The sequence below is a fragment of the Lynx rufus genome, unplaced genomic scaffold (assembly GCF_022079265.1).
Source record: "Lynx rufus isolate CCGP_SWC_20201006 ecotype Redwood Valley unplaced genomic scaffold, mLynRuf1.p SCAF_5, whole genome shotgun sequence".
Taxonomy (NCBI): Eukaryota; Metazoa; Chordata; class Mammalia; order Carnivora; family Felidae; genus Lynx; species Lynx rufus.
Genome location: NW_025814867.1, coordinates 100696649 through 100715101, shown reverse-complemented (window position 1 = coordinate 100715101; position 18453 = coordinate 100696649). Strand labels below are relative to the sequence as shown.

Genomic DNA, 18453 nt, shown 5'->3' with positions numbered 1-18453 from the left:
TCAGGAGTCTCTTTAGCCATTTCTATCCTGTTCACCACTCCCCCTCCCTCCACACACAATGATATTTTAATACCACAGATATACTGTATATCTGTTGAAGTACTGTGTTGCTTTATACATAAAAAGAGTGGGATTTTTTCATCCCCCAAGAACCGATTTCTGTCCCCTGGGACAGAATGTCACCCCATTGAGAACACATAGCCTAGAGGCACCGAGAGAGACATTGAATGGTGCGTGGTGGGAGTATGGGTTTCAGTAAACCAGCTTGGAGGGGGCTAATGGGCTTCAAAGTTAGAAGGGCTCACCAAAGGTGAAGTAGTATCTAGGGGGTGGGGGGGGAGGGGGGGAGAGATCTTCTTAAATATGTGAGGTCAGAAGTTCTTTGTCATGGGGTCACCATCCCCACTTCCCCAGTGCCACCCAGAGATGTGATCAGGCGTTTCTTTTTCTCCTACTATTCACTTAACTCTCGTCTCAGTCTTCCTTCCGTGGCTGTAGGTCACCGTGTAATCTGAATTACCATTGTGTTTTAATGAAATGTATCATTTCAGGGTGTGTGGTTTGAATTTCCTATTTCATGTAGAGACCAGCTTCCCAAGAAGCTTGCTTTAAATTCCTTTTAATTAAGTGAATTCAGGAAAAAAAAAAAAAAAAATGGCTGCTACTCCAAATTGCAAGAAATGGGTAATGAAAATGCTGTAACTAAAAACTGCTGTGTGCTCACTTGAGATCTAGTACTTCCAAACTAACAAACCTCAGAAAGAATCAAGTAGCAACTGGTATTCCAGATGAAGAGCAAACTGGTTGTCCCTGGTGCCCAGAAGACCAGCTCATTTTCTTGGACCTGTTCTCTTCGACAATCTTGTAACCTAATGCTATCCAGGAGAAAATAACATTGAGCACACAGCTTGCTAACTCTTCCCATTCAGATCTCTTTCCTCATGATTTTGCTGCCACGATGACTTTATTCCGAACTCTGTAACCCAGCCCCTATCTCAAAGACCCTTATTAACCTTACATAACCTCATTGAATCACTTACTAGAAAGCGTGGTAAGGAAAGTTATGTTCTCCCTCATATTTTTCTTCTTCACAAACAAACAGTGGTTATCCAACTGATCAAAAGGCAGGAAGTAGGAATTCCTGGAATGAAAGATATGGTGAAGAAAGCTTCTACCAAGATATGGGAAAGGCAGTCCGCCCGATTATTATTTGAAGATTTGAAAGTGCTAGAAAACCAACGGGACAAGGTGATCCCAGAAGTCAGAGAGCTTGTTGGGAAAAGAAGACCTGCTATTTATGGCAGCAGGTGTCAAGCCTGGGTGCACAATAGAATCACTTGGGGGTTTTCCAAGTTTTCTATTCTCAACGCCCACCCCAGAGAAATTCTGACTCAATGGGTCTGGATTGGGTCTTGGGCACTGTTGTGTTTAAAAGCTCCCTGAGAGGATTTCTAAACCCCCCTAAATCTAAACCCCCTGATTTAGATTTCAAAGTGTTTTCACATACTTTAGCCAGGGTTTTGTACACCTAAAAACAGGAAAGGGAAACATTTGTAATGCCTGTTGATTGTATAAGGGAACAGTAGGAGAAAGAGTAGTAATTGTGAAAATGCAAGGTGAGCAGAAAAGAATTTTCCAAGTATTGGACAAAAAAGCCTCACCTTTGTAGCGCTAACGTTAGAGATGCTAGCAGTCCATTGAGTGCAGAACATGAAAGAGGAGCTTGTGTGGCCACATTTCTTGCTCTGTGTAGACTGTTCCTGAGATGACAACAAAATCCCCTACCCAGAGTCTGAAAATAGTCATCTAATATTTGATGTCTGGTAGTTCCTAAACCTTATTGAGTCCACTCTATAAATGAGAAGTATGGGAGGAAAGAAGAAAAACATTTGTTGATAGTCAAGACGTATGTTAGAAAAGATCATGTTAATATTTCCAAGTCCATTTTGGGCAGTGCACATGATCTGCATGTATAGGCAGAAGACGTGCCCAACCGTGACCTTCACAGCTTTCAAATAGTTATAAGTAATAATTCCACACATGAAAGTGACAATTGACAACCTTGGTTATAGCTGAAGGAGAAGTAGAGCCAACACGGGGCTCTCCCATTGGGGGAAATAGAAGTAAAGTCACAAGGAGGCAGAAGAAAAGTAAGTTGTGATCAGAAAGTAAGAATTCAGAAAGTAAGATACTGAATTTTAAGATGTTAGAAATGGGTGATGACAAAGCTTAGGCTGTGACCAAGAGAGAGAGTGGCAGCTCCTGTGAACAAAGTAAAAGCTAAGCTGTTGTCTCCATGTCCACCAATAGATGAAGAGGGACAGCACGTCAGGTGCAGAAAAGAAAATCTTCCAGACCCTAAATATTTAAGATGAGGACTTCCAATTAATTACCCCTCCTGCCTCCAGTTTCTAACTCACAGAGCATGGCTAGTAAGAATAACAATAGCTCAGCACTTCTACATGTCAGCATTGTTCCAAGCACACCGTACCCATTCCAATATTCACAACGAGTTTTGTGACAAGAGGCACTGTTAAGCCCATTTCACAGATGAGAAAACAGAAATAGGGTAGGCAGCTTGTCCATTATGGGCTACAAATGCTGGGGAGAAGCTGTAGACAGGGTTAGGTGAGGGAATATTTTACGGAAAGTTAAGTTCAGCTAAAGAAGTGGACTAAGTCCAGGAGGAGGCCTGCCTATCCATGGATATTGGACACCAACAGATGCCAGGCTTCATGTAGAGACCTGGTGAGAGAGGAGTCTAAACTAATGCACAGGGATCATAGTGAAGAGTCCTGAACACCGGTGTTTGGAGTTTGAATCTGATTTGGAAGGGGGGAAGAAGAAAATGACATAATCAGCACTTTATCTTGAGATGATTCACTTTTGAATATGAACAAACTGAAGAGAGGCTGGAATGAAAGGGATTAGGTTAGGGTCCTTTTGGTCTGGATTATATGACAGATAATGAGTGTATGAGCAGGGGGGTTATCCGTTGAAGGTTAAAGAAGAGGTGAGTTTGATCTATGTTGCAAAAGTCAAATGCAAAGTTTTGGTAACTGGGTGGATGAAGAGAGTGAGGGAGAGGGGAGAATAAAATCCAAGGTTTCAAGTTCCAGTCACTGAACTACCGACAGAAACTCAGAAGAGGCACTTTGAGGGGTGAGAGGAACAGCGTGAGTAGCTGGACTCTGAAAATACGCGATTTGTTGTCAGTGAGCAGGCTATCGAGGTGGGAGAGTTCCACAGGAACTTGGAAACATGTTTGGAATTTAGAATCGGAGCTTGAAACGAAGATTTTGGTGTCATCTGCACAAAGGTGCTATGGGAAACCTGGGGAGTGGATGAGATCTCTGGAGGCGGGAAAAGGAAGAAAATAAAGAACAGATCCTTGGAAAATACTTACATCTGGGGGCAAGGAGGAAGAGGAACCAGCAAAGGAGACAGAAGGAGAGTGGTAACAGAAGAATATGAACATCTAGAAGTTTGCATCACAGGACACATGGGGATGGAAGGTTCCAGAAAAAAAGCTGACTTAGCAAACCCTCAGAGAAACCCAGAAAAATTAAGCCATTTGGGTTGATTGAAAGGTTCTAAGGATCAAGAGGACAGGAGATGGCCTCAGGCGGGAAGGAGGGAGTGGAGAAAAAGAGGCAAAGGCAGCAGGGCGGGGCAACCTTGGAGAGCTTGAGCATGAAGAAAAGGAAGACAGTGGCTGCAAGGGATGAGACGTGAGGGAAAGTGCTTTGTTTCCTTCTTAAGGTAAAGGGCACCAATTAAACCTATTTTAGAGATCCGATGAGCCACAGAGAGGGATGAGTGAGGATGCATAGGTACTGTCGGTAGTTAAGCAAAAATAAGTAAGCAGCAAAAGTACTGTCCATGGCAGAAATCCCAGCAGGATGAGGTCCTAAAACTGTTTCAAACCTTATGATAAAGCAAACCAGAACTCATGGAGCTGCCGTCCTTAACTCCCACACAACAGTTCTCCCAAGAAAATAAGGCCAGGGCCAATTAAACAGGTATTTCCTCCTCTTCTGGAGGAATGCATGAATTTAATGCACGCATCCCAGGGCAAAGGGGGAGAAGGAGCCATCACTATAGGCAACCTTAAAAAGTAAAATAACTTCTATCGAGTATAGGAAGAAGAAATCTTGCTAATGAATTTGGGCTATAAAATATTAGGATTTTCTTTTTATAAGAACTGTTAGCAAATTGCGTACCTTTTAAATATCCTATGTGCAGGAGAAGGGAGGGTATTTTTACCCTGTGTTTTGAAAAACAAATAGTTAAATGCACTCAGGCCTGAAGGTTACTTCACTCACTCTATATGAGGTAAAAGCTTCCTGGGGAAAAAAACAAAAAAGGTGGAAAAGCAAAAATATTGATAGTGGTTAATGAGTGATGGCTGGCTTTGATTGCTGTAGGAAGTCTAGGTAGGACAATGCTGTAGAACATTCAGCAATCTGTTCCATTGTCCCATCCTTTCCTATCAAGGGGATGGAGGGGTGTGGCACTGGACATAGGATGTCAGAAAGGAAAAGAGGAATTGGAGAAGGGAACAAAGAGATAGACTCAGTGTTCCTAAGGAATGTGCACACCCTCCCTCTTCTGCGGGATGGCCTGGGTACCGTGTGTGTCCCTGTGTATTCAGAAATGGTCCCTGGGGCCCCACTGCTGTCACATTGCTGCACAACCCTCAGGCATGAAGAAAAGCATTGGAGGTTGTTAGCACATCACTGTCTGGAGGTTGAAACTGGGCTCAGCACCAAGAGAACACCAGAAGGGATTTGTCTCTTCTCCGTGCTTGGATAATGGCTATTCCCTGAGACCCAGGGAAGAATTAAGTTCAACGTGTGCCTCACACTATATTACACACTCAGCCCTGAACAGCTGGGCTGCGAGTACAATTTAAAAAGAAGAGAGAACTGGCTGTTCACCATCAATGTATAATGTATTCATAATAAATCTCTCAATGAGGAGGTGTAAAGATTTCCTGTTGCTGCATAAGCCAAAGGAACAGAGCATTAGGCAAGTATCCAGTGAGTCTCATTAACAGAAACAACCAATACGGAAAATCCAGGGGGACTTGCTCCACATTTCTGTTAGTAATGGCAATTTTTTTACCTGAAATATGCTAGTAATTTTCTCGCTTGTAAAATTGACTTTGCCTAAGGATTAATAAATATGCTTTCTCTTAATAGTTACTGAATAGCCTCCATGTTCTAGAGACTGGATAACAAAACATTTCTTGTCATCTTTTTGCTTTTTTGCTTTTTTGCTTTATTTCTGAGAAGATAAAATAGTAAAGCCATCCCAGATTGATTTATTTTAAAAGAAAATAGAAATAACATACATTTAAAATTTAGTCAAGGGGCGCCTGGGTGGCTCAGTCGGTTGAGCGTCCGACTTTGGCTCAGGTCGTGATCTCACAGCTCGTGAGTTCGAGCCCCACGTCAGGCTCTGTGCTGACAGCTCAGAGCCTGGAGCCTGCTTCTGCTTCTGTGTCTCCCTCTCTCTCTGCCCCTAACCCTCTCACATTCTGTCTCTGTCTCTCTCAAAAATAAATAAACATTAAAAAAAAATTAAAATTTAGTCAAAATAATAATTGATAATAATGAACCCTATGAATTAAAAAATTTTGATTCTAGGGGCACCTGGGTGGCTCAGTCAGTTAAGCATCTGACTCTTGGTTTCAGCTCAGGTCATGATCTCACGGTTTGTGAGTTCAAGCCCCGAGTCAGGTCTTGCACTGACAACCCAGAGCCTGCTTGGGATTCTCTGTCTCCCTCTCTCCCTGCCCCTCTCCTGCTCGCACTGCCTCTCCCAAAAAAAATAAATAGACTTTAAAAAATTATAAATAAAGAAGTAAATAAATAAATAAATAAATAATTTTGATTCTAAAATGGGTGGTAGTGGTTAAGAACAAAGTTAGTAAGGTCAACACAAGGACATTCTCCTCCTACACTTTGCTTGCCAAGTGCAGTCACCTATGTGGGGTCCCCAGTGTCAGAGCCAGTCACAGAGCCATCTAGCTGCTGGTAGATAGAAACCAATGACAAATGAAAGATATCTGTCAGAGATAATTTTCACACACGCACGCGCGCACACCCCCCCACACACGATAATTTTCACTTGAAGTTACTCCTGAAATTTTTTCATACCAGAGTTAGAACTGTGTCTGTCATAGTCACTTAGACTTTATAACAATAAGATCATCTCAGTGTCTAGATGGAAAACTACCCTCTTTTCTCGAAGGCAGAGGAATGGAACATACATTTGATCATTTAATAGCCGATTTGACTTTTTAAAATATGCGTCCAAAAAGAGGGCTCTGTTGAGTAACCTGTGTTGAGCTCTTAAAAATCATTATCTGATTTGTCAAGAAATTATTCCCACTGACTCAGGTGTTTACAGTAGTAAAATAGCATGTACAATAACATAAAAAATAGTATACATAATAGCAATTGTCTTCTTTAAAATTCTGCCTTTCCTGGAATTTAAATGCCTGTCCCAGAATTATCGAGGTAGATGTAGGGTTTTCATCTTTGTGTCAATGGCTGCCTGAATAAAGCAGATAGGCCAGCATTAAGCCACCTTCTGTAGGAGACACGTCAGCAACCGCAGTTTGTCGTCTTAGGAATATTCTTCAGCAAACATCTTTGTTTTCCAAACATTAACTTATTTCCCCATAATAGCTTTCCTGAAATGAAATTACTGGATCAAGTGGTATGAATATTTTAAAGCTCCTCTTTCTCAGCATGTTTCTAAGCAGCTCTCCAAACGGGTATTTATTAATTCACCTTCTGTGAGTAATATACGAGAATTACAGCCATATTCCACGCTTAACAAGCTGCTAATAAGACTACATGACTTTTATTTGTGCTTATAGCAAGCTTGGAAAGTTTTGCAAGTGTTCATTTACATTTTTTGTGCGTATTTGCTAATTTTGCGCTATTTCCTTGTCAGCTGGCTTATTTTTCCCAGCTCCAGTCTCAACCGCTTTTCTCACCTCTGTTGCTTTGCACAGGGTCACATGATTCATTTAGCTACTGGGTAGATGAAAAGTCCCCAGTGGGGCCTGACCAAACCCCAGCCATCAAACGCCTCGCCAGGATCTCCTTGGTGAAGAAGCTAATGAAGAAATGGTCCGTGACTCAGAACCTGACGTTCCGAGAGCAGCTGGAAGCTGGGATCCGCTACTTCGACCTACGTGTGTCTTCTAAACCCGGGGATGCCGACCAGGAGATCTACTTCATTCACGGACTTTTTGGCATCAAGGTCTCGGATGGGCTGATGGAGATTGACTCATTTCTTACACAGCACCCCCAAGAGATTGTCTTCCTGGATTTCAACCACTTCTACGCCATGGATGAGGCCCACCACAAACGCCTCGTTCTCCGGATCCAGGAGGCCTTTGGAAACAAGCTGTGCTCAGCCTGCAGCGTGGAGAGCATGACACTGCAGGCCCTGTGGGAGAAGAAGTGCCAGGTAAGTGGAAACAGACATGCTTGCAAGGGCACGAACGTAAGTCTGTCTGCTTTTTATTTTTCACCTATTTTGAGAGAGAGAATGTCCAAGCAGGGGAGGGGCAGAGAGAGAGGGAGAGAGAATCCCAAGCACTGCCGGCATGGAAGCGACTTGAGGGCTCGAATTCACAAACTGCAAGATCATGACCTGAGCCAAAATCAAGGGTTGGACGCTTAACTGACTGAGCCACCCAGGAGCCCCCCCTTCTCCCTTTTCTATATCACCAGCTGGAGGGCAGCTCACCCCAGAGCTCTTAGGCTGGATGGCAGAGATGATTTGGAGTGTTCAATGTACACACACCAGTTCCTGGGCGCTTGTGAACTGGGATTGACACCTGCCAAGTATTTACAATTTGCTTGGCAGACTGTTCGAAGCATCTAGGTTGCCTTTGAATGGCCTGGCCAGAACCAGCGCACAACAGTGTGGTGAAATTGGACCAGTTGGTGATTACCACTTTCTTTATCTCCCATAGAATCCCATTTTCAGGCTCCTACTTCCCCTCAGGGATAGGCCGGCCCATTCTGCCTCTACCTCAATGTCAGAAAATCCCTGCGTTAGCTGACAAAGCATGTAAGTGATTCGACTCAGAGGCTTAACATTTTAAAAGGCTCCCTTCACAGATTTGGGGTCATGGCTGGAGAGAGTTAAGGAAGGAAGAGCCCAACAAAGGGATCCAGGCTGGAGAGAATTCCCAGGTCCCTTAAGCTTAGTAGAGCCTCCACACTAGGCCTTGAGGAACGTCCAGAAAAGGAATGTGGGCCTCAGATATATGCTGCTCTGATCCCACAGGATGATAGATAATGGGAGAGGGGAGCTTCAGGAAAGGTCAGCCTCCCATTTGGACTATCTTTAAAAAAAGAAAAAAAGCAAGTCCCTTTCATTCACAGCTGCTCACTTACTCATACATGCACATCAACCAAAGCATCTTAAAGAGGCAGTTATTTTTGAACTTGGGGAAGAGCTTTTAATTAAAAATCAACTAAAGCTTTTTCACTTGCAAATATTTATTGAACACCAAGTATGTGCCAAGCACCAGTCTAAGCACCTGAGATAAATTAATAAATAAAACAAAGATCCTTGCCTTCATGGGGCTTTGATTCAGGTGCAAGGAAATAGATCATAGATGATCATCATAACAAAACCATTACAGAAAATGCTAGAAAGGGATGCAAGCAATGAAAACAGAAAGGCAAGTGTGATTAGGAGGAACCAGCGTTCTGTGGGTTGGAGGGTCGATCTCAATTGTAAATAGGTTGATCAGGGTAGACATTCGAGGGAGTTAATCGTGTGGACACTGGGGGAAGAACTTTGCCAGCAGAGGAACCAGCCAGTGCCTGACGTCTTTGAGGAGAAGCAGGGGCATGGGGCTGAAGAGCAGAGCAGCAAAGATCAGAGCCCGTGGGTGATCGGTTAGGTACTCCAGCTCTCGCTCTGAGGGAGGAAGGTTGTGAGAGGGTTCTGAGCACAGGGTGCTGTGTCCTGAATTACACGTTAATGGAGTCTCTGTGTCTGTTAGGAAGAAGCCAGGGGTAGGAGGGGAACCGGTGAGGAGAGCATTGGTAGCAAGTGGTCAGATTTGGAATCTACCAGAAGGTGGAGCCAACAAGGTTTGCTAGTGGATGGGATTCAGGGTGCAAAAGAAACAGGCTTCCAGGATGCCTCCCAGGTTTGGCCTCAGTAACTGGAGATGCCAGGTGGTTTTGCACACCTATAAAAGGGCTAAATAAACGTCTTTGACTCCACAGAGGCTAATGAGTTAACTCTTAGTATCTCTTAAAATTTCTCTAAACCACTTTTCCTCGCTGAAACTTTGTGATAGTTTGCCAAATATTTATCACACCTCTGCCCCTGAACCTACGTTGATATTTTTTCAGACTCAAAGGCCTAATTTGGAGAGATTTTTCTCTCAGTGGAGTCTCTCTTACGATATGAAATAATAGTAATAACAATGTCGCCTTAACAGCTAACATTTATTGAGCCTCTCTGCTCCGTGTTTGGTACATGGATTGGCACATTTAATCCTCTCTACAGCACTATGAGGTAGGTGTTTGTTATTATCCTCATCTTATAGATGAGACTTACAGAGAGACTAAGCCTCTTGCCGGAGAGAACATTGCTAGTGAGTGGCAAGAGCCAGGATTGAGTCACAGCCTGCCTGGCTCCCCAGAGCTCCCGCAGCTTCTGATGCCGTCCCAGCGCCGTTCCCTCACCTTGGTGGTTTTCATTCAGAACAGATATCGTGGGTTACTTACGCTCATAAAAACATGTTCTCCTTACCCTTGAGCCCCTATTATCAGAGAGTCACAGAGAGTTAGCAGAATGGAAGAAAGGGCTAGAGACCTGTAGGAGGGCCTTTGAATTTGGGATTCAGGTAAGAACAAATCTGAGTAAAGCTAAGTTTGATAATCAGATATCTGGCATAAATATAGATTTAATACTTTGTTCCCAGGGAGTATCCTGGATGGAATGCCTTCCTGCATACGAAATTGTTTGGAAGTCTGCAAGAGTAACAGGTTATCTTCAGGAATACTGACTAGGGCAGACAGTGAATTTCTAGCAGCAGGGGGACGAGCTATCCTCATTTTCAAGTATGGGCTAATCTGTGTCTTCCAACTACCACACACCTCAAATTACGAAGGGAAGAGATTACGATGACATATCAGAAAAAGGGAGCCTGTCATCCATTTGAATTGGAGGATCTCCCTGTTCTTCGCTTCCCGAAGTTTTCCTTGCCGTGTCTCTTCTTAACACCTAAACAGAGACCTCACAGTCATCAGTCACCTACCCTGTGCTGGTGGTTAAACTTTAAATATTCATTACGTAATGAGCTGCCTGGCATGTAACCCCCTGAGTATTTTATCACTACAATTTAATAGCACGAAGCGTACTACCATTCAGTCAAATTTCATTTACCCGACAGTTACGTCCCAGCTCACTGATACATGTGCGTAGCGGCTATGGGTTTTGAGGTACAGTGAATTAGAAGATTTATTCTACAATGTGGCAGTATTTCGAATCTTAATGAGAAGGTGGGAGTACAAAACATTCCTAAAATACAAAACGACCGATATACAATTGCAGGATAAAACTGCCCTACCTGCACTCTATGAAGAAAGGGGTTTGTAATCAATCAATTGAAAAATAGTACATAGCATAAATCTACAGCCCAGGGGCCGCCAGTAAAGGACCCATCAAAATAAAGAGGAAGTCAATCAAGGAATAATTCTCAAAAGAAATTCGATTTCAAATCTGAGCCTCAAGAGAAACCCTGAACATAAATTGCTGAGCTGGAAGGAAGAGAAAAATATAGCAGGGCAATGGAGGGAGGCAGATGCGAAACACAGGCCCTGGGGCAAGAGTTACTGCCCTAGAATTCCATAGAATAAGGTTGGTTTGCTAGGTCAGCCTCCTGCTGTCAGCAGAAATTCTCCCTATAACTCTTAGGGTCAGATTGCTCAAGAAGTCTCTTGAGGAAAGGCATAAAGCCCCTTTTGTACAATTTGTACTCCTTACACCTTTTCCAAGGAAGACTAAAGAATAGCACGGTCCTCTTATCCCCTGACACTGCTCAGGGTCCAGGCAGCTCTGAAAATGGCCTGCCGGAGAAGGGTCGCACAGCCTCCCGCCTCTCCCACAGTCCATTTCCAAGGCCAGCTTTCTCCCCTTCCCCAGGCTGGAGACCCCAGCCTTCCAGCCAGCCAATTACACCGCCAGCGGGAAATCCTCCCAATCTCCCAGGCAATCTGCTTACTATGAGCCTGTGATTAACCTCACTGACACACGTATTTACCACAGGCATCATTAGCAGTCAGTCAGACATTACTCAACACCATTAAAAACAACAAGAACAACTATTTGCCTGTTGGGTGCATCCAGCCTGGTGCGCCCTTGCTCTAGGCCCCCAGGAGCAGTTGGTCAGGCACCTTAGTCACCAGCTAAACACACTGCAAAGGAAACACACATTCATAGCCTTCCTTCTTGGGTGCCTGGGGGATTATGCTCTCGGGCTAGCTCTCTGAGGATTGCGGTCCAGGGAGTATAAACACGCTGGACATTCCTCCGGGAAGAGATTACTGGTGCCTGGGAGCAGGGGGAATCTATTACTTCTAGAAACCTAGGCAGCAGAGCTCTGAATTGGGACAATCAAAATAGCAATTCCCTGTCCCTCAGCTGCCTCTCAGAAACTAATTAATGCTGTGGCTGTGGCTTGCTAATTATTTTCAAAATCACTACCAGTCCCCAGAGGCCCCGCTGGAGACCCATCGCCTCCTGGAAGTCATCCCTGCCTGGAGTAGTGCCCTCCCACGCCCTCGTGGGAAGGGTTATTTCATTCAGTCAGCTCGCACTGTTGAAACTCTAGGTACTCCCAGATGAGTTCAAGGTGTTGGTCACAACCCCAGGAGTGTCAGTTTCACGAGCGTAGGAGCCATGACTTGTAGACCGCGCCAGCTACAGGGCTCTCCATCAGGGGCTCAGAGCCCCAAGGGAAGGGGCATGGGTAGAATTTAAGTAGGCTGTGAATTTGCATGGGAAAAATCTACATGTCTATTCCCTGTCACTTTTAGCTGAAAATTAGTATACTCATCGACAATGAGTGCAGGCAGTCAGCCACAGCACTATCGGCCGTACGGGTGACTTTGTCCCCACAGAAATCACAGCTATTTCCATATTACGTTTCAGTCATTTGAAATATCACTTAAATTCATCATAACTCAAAATGATGGAACTTAGTACACTTACAACAAAATACTTTTATTTAATGTATGTATTGTGAAGCACATACATTAATTTATTATAAACTTAATATGTTAATAGCTATATTTCAGTCTTAATAATTTCTTTTGTAATCCTATTTTATTTTAGACATTCATTTAAAACATAATCTGAGAAGGGGTTTGGGATTTTACCATACTTCTAGAGGTGTTTGTGACAAAAATAAAGCTAAGAATCTTCAAGTCATATACAAGTACTTAAACCTTTGCTTATTGATTTTTCTAAATATATGTATAATATATATAATATATAATATATTATAATTAATATAAATATATATTAAATATAATGATTTAATTTCTGTATGCTTGTATTCGTTTGTCTTTAATCCTAGCAATCAGGACAAAGCAGGGAGTTAACACTCAGCTTGTTCATAAATTGCTCTCCTTTTTCTGTTTTGAATGTTTCAGGTTCTTATTTTCTATCACTGCCCCTTCTACAAGCAATACCCCTTCCTGTGGCCCGGAAAGAAGATCCCAGCGCCCTGGGCAAACACCACAAGTGTGCGCAAACTAATCCTCTTCTTGGAGACCACTCTGAGTGAGCGGGCCCCACGGGGCTCCTTCCATGTCTCTCAAGCGATTCTCACCCCCCGAGTGAAGACCATCGCCCGAGGCCTGGTTGGTGGCCTCAAGAACACTCTGGTTCATAGGTAAGAGTTTGCTTCCTCTAACTTGAACACTGACAGTACAGAGCCTGCTTGGGATTCTCTGTCTCCCTCTCTCTCTGCCCTTCCCCTGCTCATGCTCTCTGTCTTTCTCTCTCTTGAAATAAATTAACATTAAAAAAAAAAAATTTTTGCTTCCACCCCAGAAGTAAGGTTAAAAAAAAAAAAAAAACAACTTGATTCTCTTTTGAATCAACAGTAAAATTGTATAGTTTGAACATTTAGAATAATGACAAAACAGAAAACCTTATATTTGAAAAATCTGTGCATTTGAGGTGGTTTGCATTAACTGTGGCCAAAGGATCTCAGAATACTTTGTTGGAATATACAGTATACCGTAACTACTCTCCGAACTTTGATGCTAAGGCAAAGCACTTTAAGCCAACAGCACTCTGTTCATTTCTGGCACGTGGTCACACTGTGAACTTGCCCTGCCCTTGCAGCCGGCCCAAGTACTCACTCATTTAAGAAGCATTAAGTGGGCCGCCTGGGTGGCTCAGTCGGTTAAGCGTCCGACTTCGGCTCATGTCATGATCTCGCAGTCCGTGAGTTCGAGCCCCGCGTCGGGCTCTGTGCTGACACCTCAGAGCCTGGAGCCTGTTTCAGATTCTGTGTCTGCCTCTCTCTGACCCTCCCCCGTTCATGCTCTGTCTCTCTCTGTCTCAAAAATAAATACACGTTAAAAAAAAATTAAAAAAAAAAAGCATTAAGTGAGGCAGCTGTGCTAGGTGCTAGGTATGCAGAGATAGCCTGCCACGGTTTGTCCCTTCCATTGTGACCATGAATCCTAAGAAGCAACTGAGGATGCTGCCTGCACTGTCACAGCTTAAAATACTTCCTCAGAGCACAATTTATTCTCACTGTACAATTAGGTAGGAGAAGCTCCAGATACTTATACACACACACACACACACACACGCACGTGTGTGTGTGTGTGTGCCTATGCATATGGATATGGATAAAGGGAATGTTATAAATACATTTGGATAACAGGGCAACCGTGTTATCCAAGCTGAGGAAGTGTTGGGGTGATAAAGGATATTTACAAGACTCACTTTGGTTCCTGAGTTCCAGGTGGTAAGCACCAGCGTTTACATAGAGAAAGGTTCTTCCAAAAATGTGTCCCTGCCTGCTTGGTTCTGAGTTTGGATAGCATCATTCCAGATAACAGGAGTTTACCTGGCAGGAGTTCACATAGCAGGGAGCACCTGCACTTTTGTTTGCTGGTGAAAATTCCTATGTTGCCTTATGTTGGCCATGAACAAAACCAGAAACCTTTACTTTGTGACTCTATTAAGTTTTGACTAAATTACTTGTGCTGAACTTGGAAAAGAGAATGTCATAAACCAATGATATATCTCTGAAAGACCCAGAATTACAAACTTTCTTTTTTTATAATATATGTTTATGTATCCACACTATTTTCTGCATGCATTGGTAAATTTATGGATTAACATTATTTATTTATTTATTCATTCATTCATTCATTAGTCCAACAAAGGTTGAGTACTTGGGAGGAGCTAGGTCTAAAGATACAAGGTAAACAAAAGATAAATAAATAAAATACATAAGGTAAACAAAAAATAAAATAAAGATACAAGGTTAACAATATAGTCTCTGTCCTCATGGAACTTAAGTCTATCAGGAAAAATAAACATGTACATTTCTATAAACATTGTGAAAATAACTATAATAAAGCCTGTACAAGGAGCTGTACTAACAAGGGAGAGGAAGTATTTAAAAATAAGGATACGTTATATCCGCATACTGTAACTCAGAATATGAATTACCTTCTTGCAGATGTTTTCATTTCATTCTTAAATTAAGCCAGCCTCCAGGTGGGCATATTGTCTAGAGTACATTATTGTCCCCATTTCAGATGGGACTCAGTAAAGTTAAGTGACTCGGACCCACATAGCTGGTAAGGGTCAATATTCTGAGACTCTGAGTCAATACTCAGAGTTAGGGTAAAAGCCCTAACTCTGGATTATTCTAATGTTGCCCTTTTCCATATTTACCACTGACTTGAATATAGCATATTTCATTGCTCTGCTCCTTTCTGCTCCACTGGCCTGTAATTGTCTTACTAGTACCTGAATCTGGTCGTATCTTCTTGATTACAGCTGTGAACCCACAGAGTCACAATTCATACTTGTTCATACTTGTCAATTCCTAGAACTTTAATCTGGCTGCAAATGAAGCACAAAAGTCTTGACCTTAGTGGTAATGATGGCGGCAAATGCCCAAAGCCAAGAGATCCTAGCATGCCAAGCCCTTGCCCACTGATAGTAAGCAGGTGTCTCGAGACTGGAAAGACACTTGGGCCTCTCCACCGTGCTGGTCTCAAGAATAGTACAAGCATTGCCAGGCCTCCACATCCACAGACAGGAGAAACAAACCCAGTCAAGAGTTTGTTCCCAAACCCCCAGCATGACATGCAGCTGTTATTTTCTCTGGGCAGTTGAAGAAGCATAGCCAAGAAGCAACTCCAACATGCCAAAAGTCTGTCCTAACTAAGGTACAAGGGTGCTGTCAGACTGGTCCTGGGCACTGGTTATCAGCTGCACCAAGAGGAAAAAGATCAGGTATATTTTCCCACAAATGTAGAGGTGCCTTTTTTTTTCTTTTTCAGTGGGAAGTTAACCTAACTCTTGGGTGAAATTTTGGACCTGAGATCTTGTTTGCTATGGTTCATCACCCTGAAAGGAAGCCATGAAAAATACAGCCATTCTGACTGAATGTCTATGGTAGTTGCCCCTAGATTCTTAGAAACCTTGGACTCACACTGAAATCAACTGGAAAAAAGGTTATGCTGAAGCCCAAGGACAGAGCAGCCATGAGGCCATAGAAAGGGACACAGACTGAAATCAGAGGCCTGAGACTGAAACCTGACTTGGTCCCTGTTATGGGCTGAATTATGTTCGCTGGAAATTCATACATTAGAGCCCCAGGCCCCAGTCTCTCAGAATGTGACTGTATTTGGAGGGTCTTTAAAGAAGTGATTAAGTTAAAATGAGGTCGTTAGAGTGGGCCCTAATCCAGTCGGACTGGTCTCCTTATAAGAAGAGGGAATTTGGACAGAGAGACTCCGGGGATGGGTGTGCTCAGAGAAAAGCTGATGTGAGGAGGTGGCCATCTGCAAGCCACGGAGACAAGACTCAAACCAAACCTGTCAACATCTCAGTCTCAGACTCCAGCCTCCAGAACTGGGAGAACATACGTTTTTGTTGTGTAAGCCACCCAGTCAGGCGTTTTCTATGGCAGCCCTAGCAAACTAAGGCTGTCTCTTAACAGGTGGCCTTGGACAAGTTTCCTGAGGTCTCTGATCTGTCCCTTTCTCGCCACTTAAAGAGGATTAACAATACTGCACAAAACTGTAGAATCTTACGTGACAATGCCTACCACAGTGCCTGGCACAAAGTAGGCATGCCAACTCTACCTGTAGAGAAAGCCAGAAACGGAGAGGGCCAGCCTTGTTCCCAGTGGGCTTCAAAGGCAAAGGGAAGTTTCTAAGCAACTGCTCTGCTCGTGGGGCCTGGTGCTTCACAGGCCTATCAGCAGTATCTGGCTCACCCTTCTGCACTGATCCCACCTTGGTAAAGGCCAGGAGTTAAGAAAACAAAGCAGTTTTTCCTCACAATGAGTTCTACATTTTCCTGTCGTTGTACGTAATCCTGGTTATTTGATCCTTGCCTTGAGGAAAGGTTGATACGAGCAACCTGAGGCTGACACAGAGCTCTTTGTCACCAGAGACCGCACATTTCCCACATTTCTCTGCTCAGGCTCCGGGGATCCCCTGTGGTTTGGCTCGGCTGGAGTCACCTGGAGTTGCCACCAAGCCTGTAATTCTCATTTTCCCATGATGACCAGAAGATGGCGCCAGCATTACATACCTAAACACTGACTGGCAGATTATCATTTTTTAAAGTAAGCTCTACACCCCACGTGGGCTTGAACTCACGACCCCGAGATCAAGGGTTTTGTGCTCTACCAACTGAGCCAGCCAGCTGCCCCTGACTAGTACATTTTAAAAAGAAGTCTTGAATGGATCAGGCTCAGGACTGCAGTGGCCTTCCTGTGGGCCACTGTATGTATGCCAAGCCTCTATCGCCAAGGGAAGACTATTCGTGGCGCTTTGTTCTCAGCCTTCAAATATCTCTACCCTACACTCTACGATTCCTTCTCTCCTGCCAAACACTTACATGGTGCTTACTATATCCCACGCGTAGTTCCAAGCACTTCACATGTATTACCTTATTTAATTCTTCAAAAATCTGTATGAAGTTAGTAGTATTATTATCCCCATTTTACAGGGGGATAGACTGAGGTGCAAAGAAATTAAGTAAGTTGAGGTCAAGTTGAGGTTATTAAGTCTTCAGGAGACCCAGTTAAAAATGTAATTACTCATGTGATCGTGGTTTTTTAAATCCCAATTAGGCTACTAATATAAAAATGCAAATTGACTTATGAGATGCGTTTTAGCCCCTGGCCAGTTATCAAGTCCACTGAGTGAGGGAAACAACGCAGGACTGACCATCGTTGTCACGGTAAGAGGAAAAGAGAAAGGAAGGCAAAATGGTACCAAGGCCTCAATAAGGTTGTCAAGAAGACGGAGAGGTCAGGAAGGGCAGCTCTGAAAGAGAAAAGGAAAGGAGAAGATGACAACCAAGGACAGCGTCACCACAAGAGAACGAAGTCCACTAAGATGAACTTATTTTCAATTTTTGCCTAGAGCAAATTCTTCCTAAAAAATCCCCAGTCCCTTAACCAAAACGTAAGCCACGGTTTTTGTCTTCCTCACGGTCTTCTCAGCTTATCAGGTATTCAGTGAGCTATTTTTCCCATGATGCAAAGCTATGAAGTTTCTGTACCGCTCATGATATTTCCATTTCCTGCTAATACAGAAGGCATCACATTAAATTGTTGTCATTTGTTTATGTCACTAAATTGTGAGCTGCTTTGGACAAAACATTCTGGCTATCACATAGAAAACCCTCAAATTGTACAATGTAACTCGCAGGCTGTGTTTGTGAGACCACTGAGTAAGCACTGGTCCATTAAGAAGCCACACATACTACTGGAGTAACTGTATATACAGATGGGAAATGACCACCTCCTTCATACCATACATGAAAATTAGCTGGAGGTAGATCTTTGATCTAACAGGAAAGCTAAAACCATAAAGCTTATAGAAGAAAACAGGAAAATATTTTTGTGACTTGGGACTAGGCAAAAGTTTCCTAGATAGGTCACATAAATTATAAGAGAAAAATTGATGAGTTAGACTCCATTAAAATCAAGGAATTCAACTCACCAAAATATGCCACTGAGAAAATTAATAGGCAACATATGGGCAAGGATAAAATATCAAAAATCATATCTGAGAAAATACTAGCATCTAGAATATATAAATAACTTCTACAGCTCAACAGTTAAAAGAAAAAAGAAAAAAAAGAATACGTAGAAGAATTGAACAAGAACTT

At 43.1% G+C, this 18453-nt stretch overlaps 1 protein-coding gene and 1 long non-coding RNA gene across 5 annotated transcripts in view; one reads left to right on the top strand and one right to left on the bottom strand.

The window, feature by feature from the left end:
- Positions 1 to 18453, bottom strand: part of LOC124526431 (uncharacterized) — a 41994-nt gene that overhangs the window by 1945 nt on the left and 21596 nt on the right. For 2 of the 4 annotated variants that reach the window (XR_006965671.1, XR_006965668.1), the window contains exons 2-3: positions 7013 to 7470; positions 1041 to 1141 (exon numbers count right to left, since the gene is read on the bottom strand). This is a non-coding gene — a long non-coding RNA (uncharacterized LOC124526431). Of the gene's footprint in view, positions 1 to 1040; positions 1142 to 6857; positions 7471 to 18453 lie in introns of those variants that run through there. The other 2 variants (XR_006965669.1, XR_006965670.1) reach the window with 2 other exon arrangements.
- PLCXD2 (phosphatidylinositol specific phospholipase C X domain containing 2) overlaps positions 1 to 18453 on the top strand; it is a 49636-nt gene that overhangs the window by 23549 nt on the left and 7634 nt on the right. Inside the window, exons 3-4 of the mRNA XM_047099422.1 lie at positions 7031 to 7491; positions 12714 to 12955. Coding sequence (XP_046955378.1) covers positions 7031 to 7491; positions 12714 to 12955 — 703 coding nt within the window. The remainder of the gene's footprint in view (positions 1 to 7030; positions 7492 to 12713; positions 12956 to 18453) is intronic.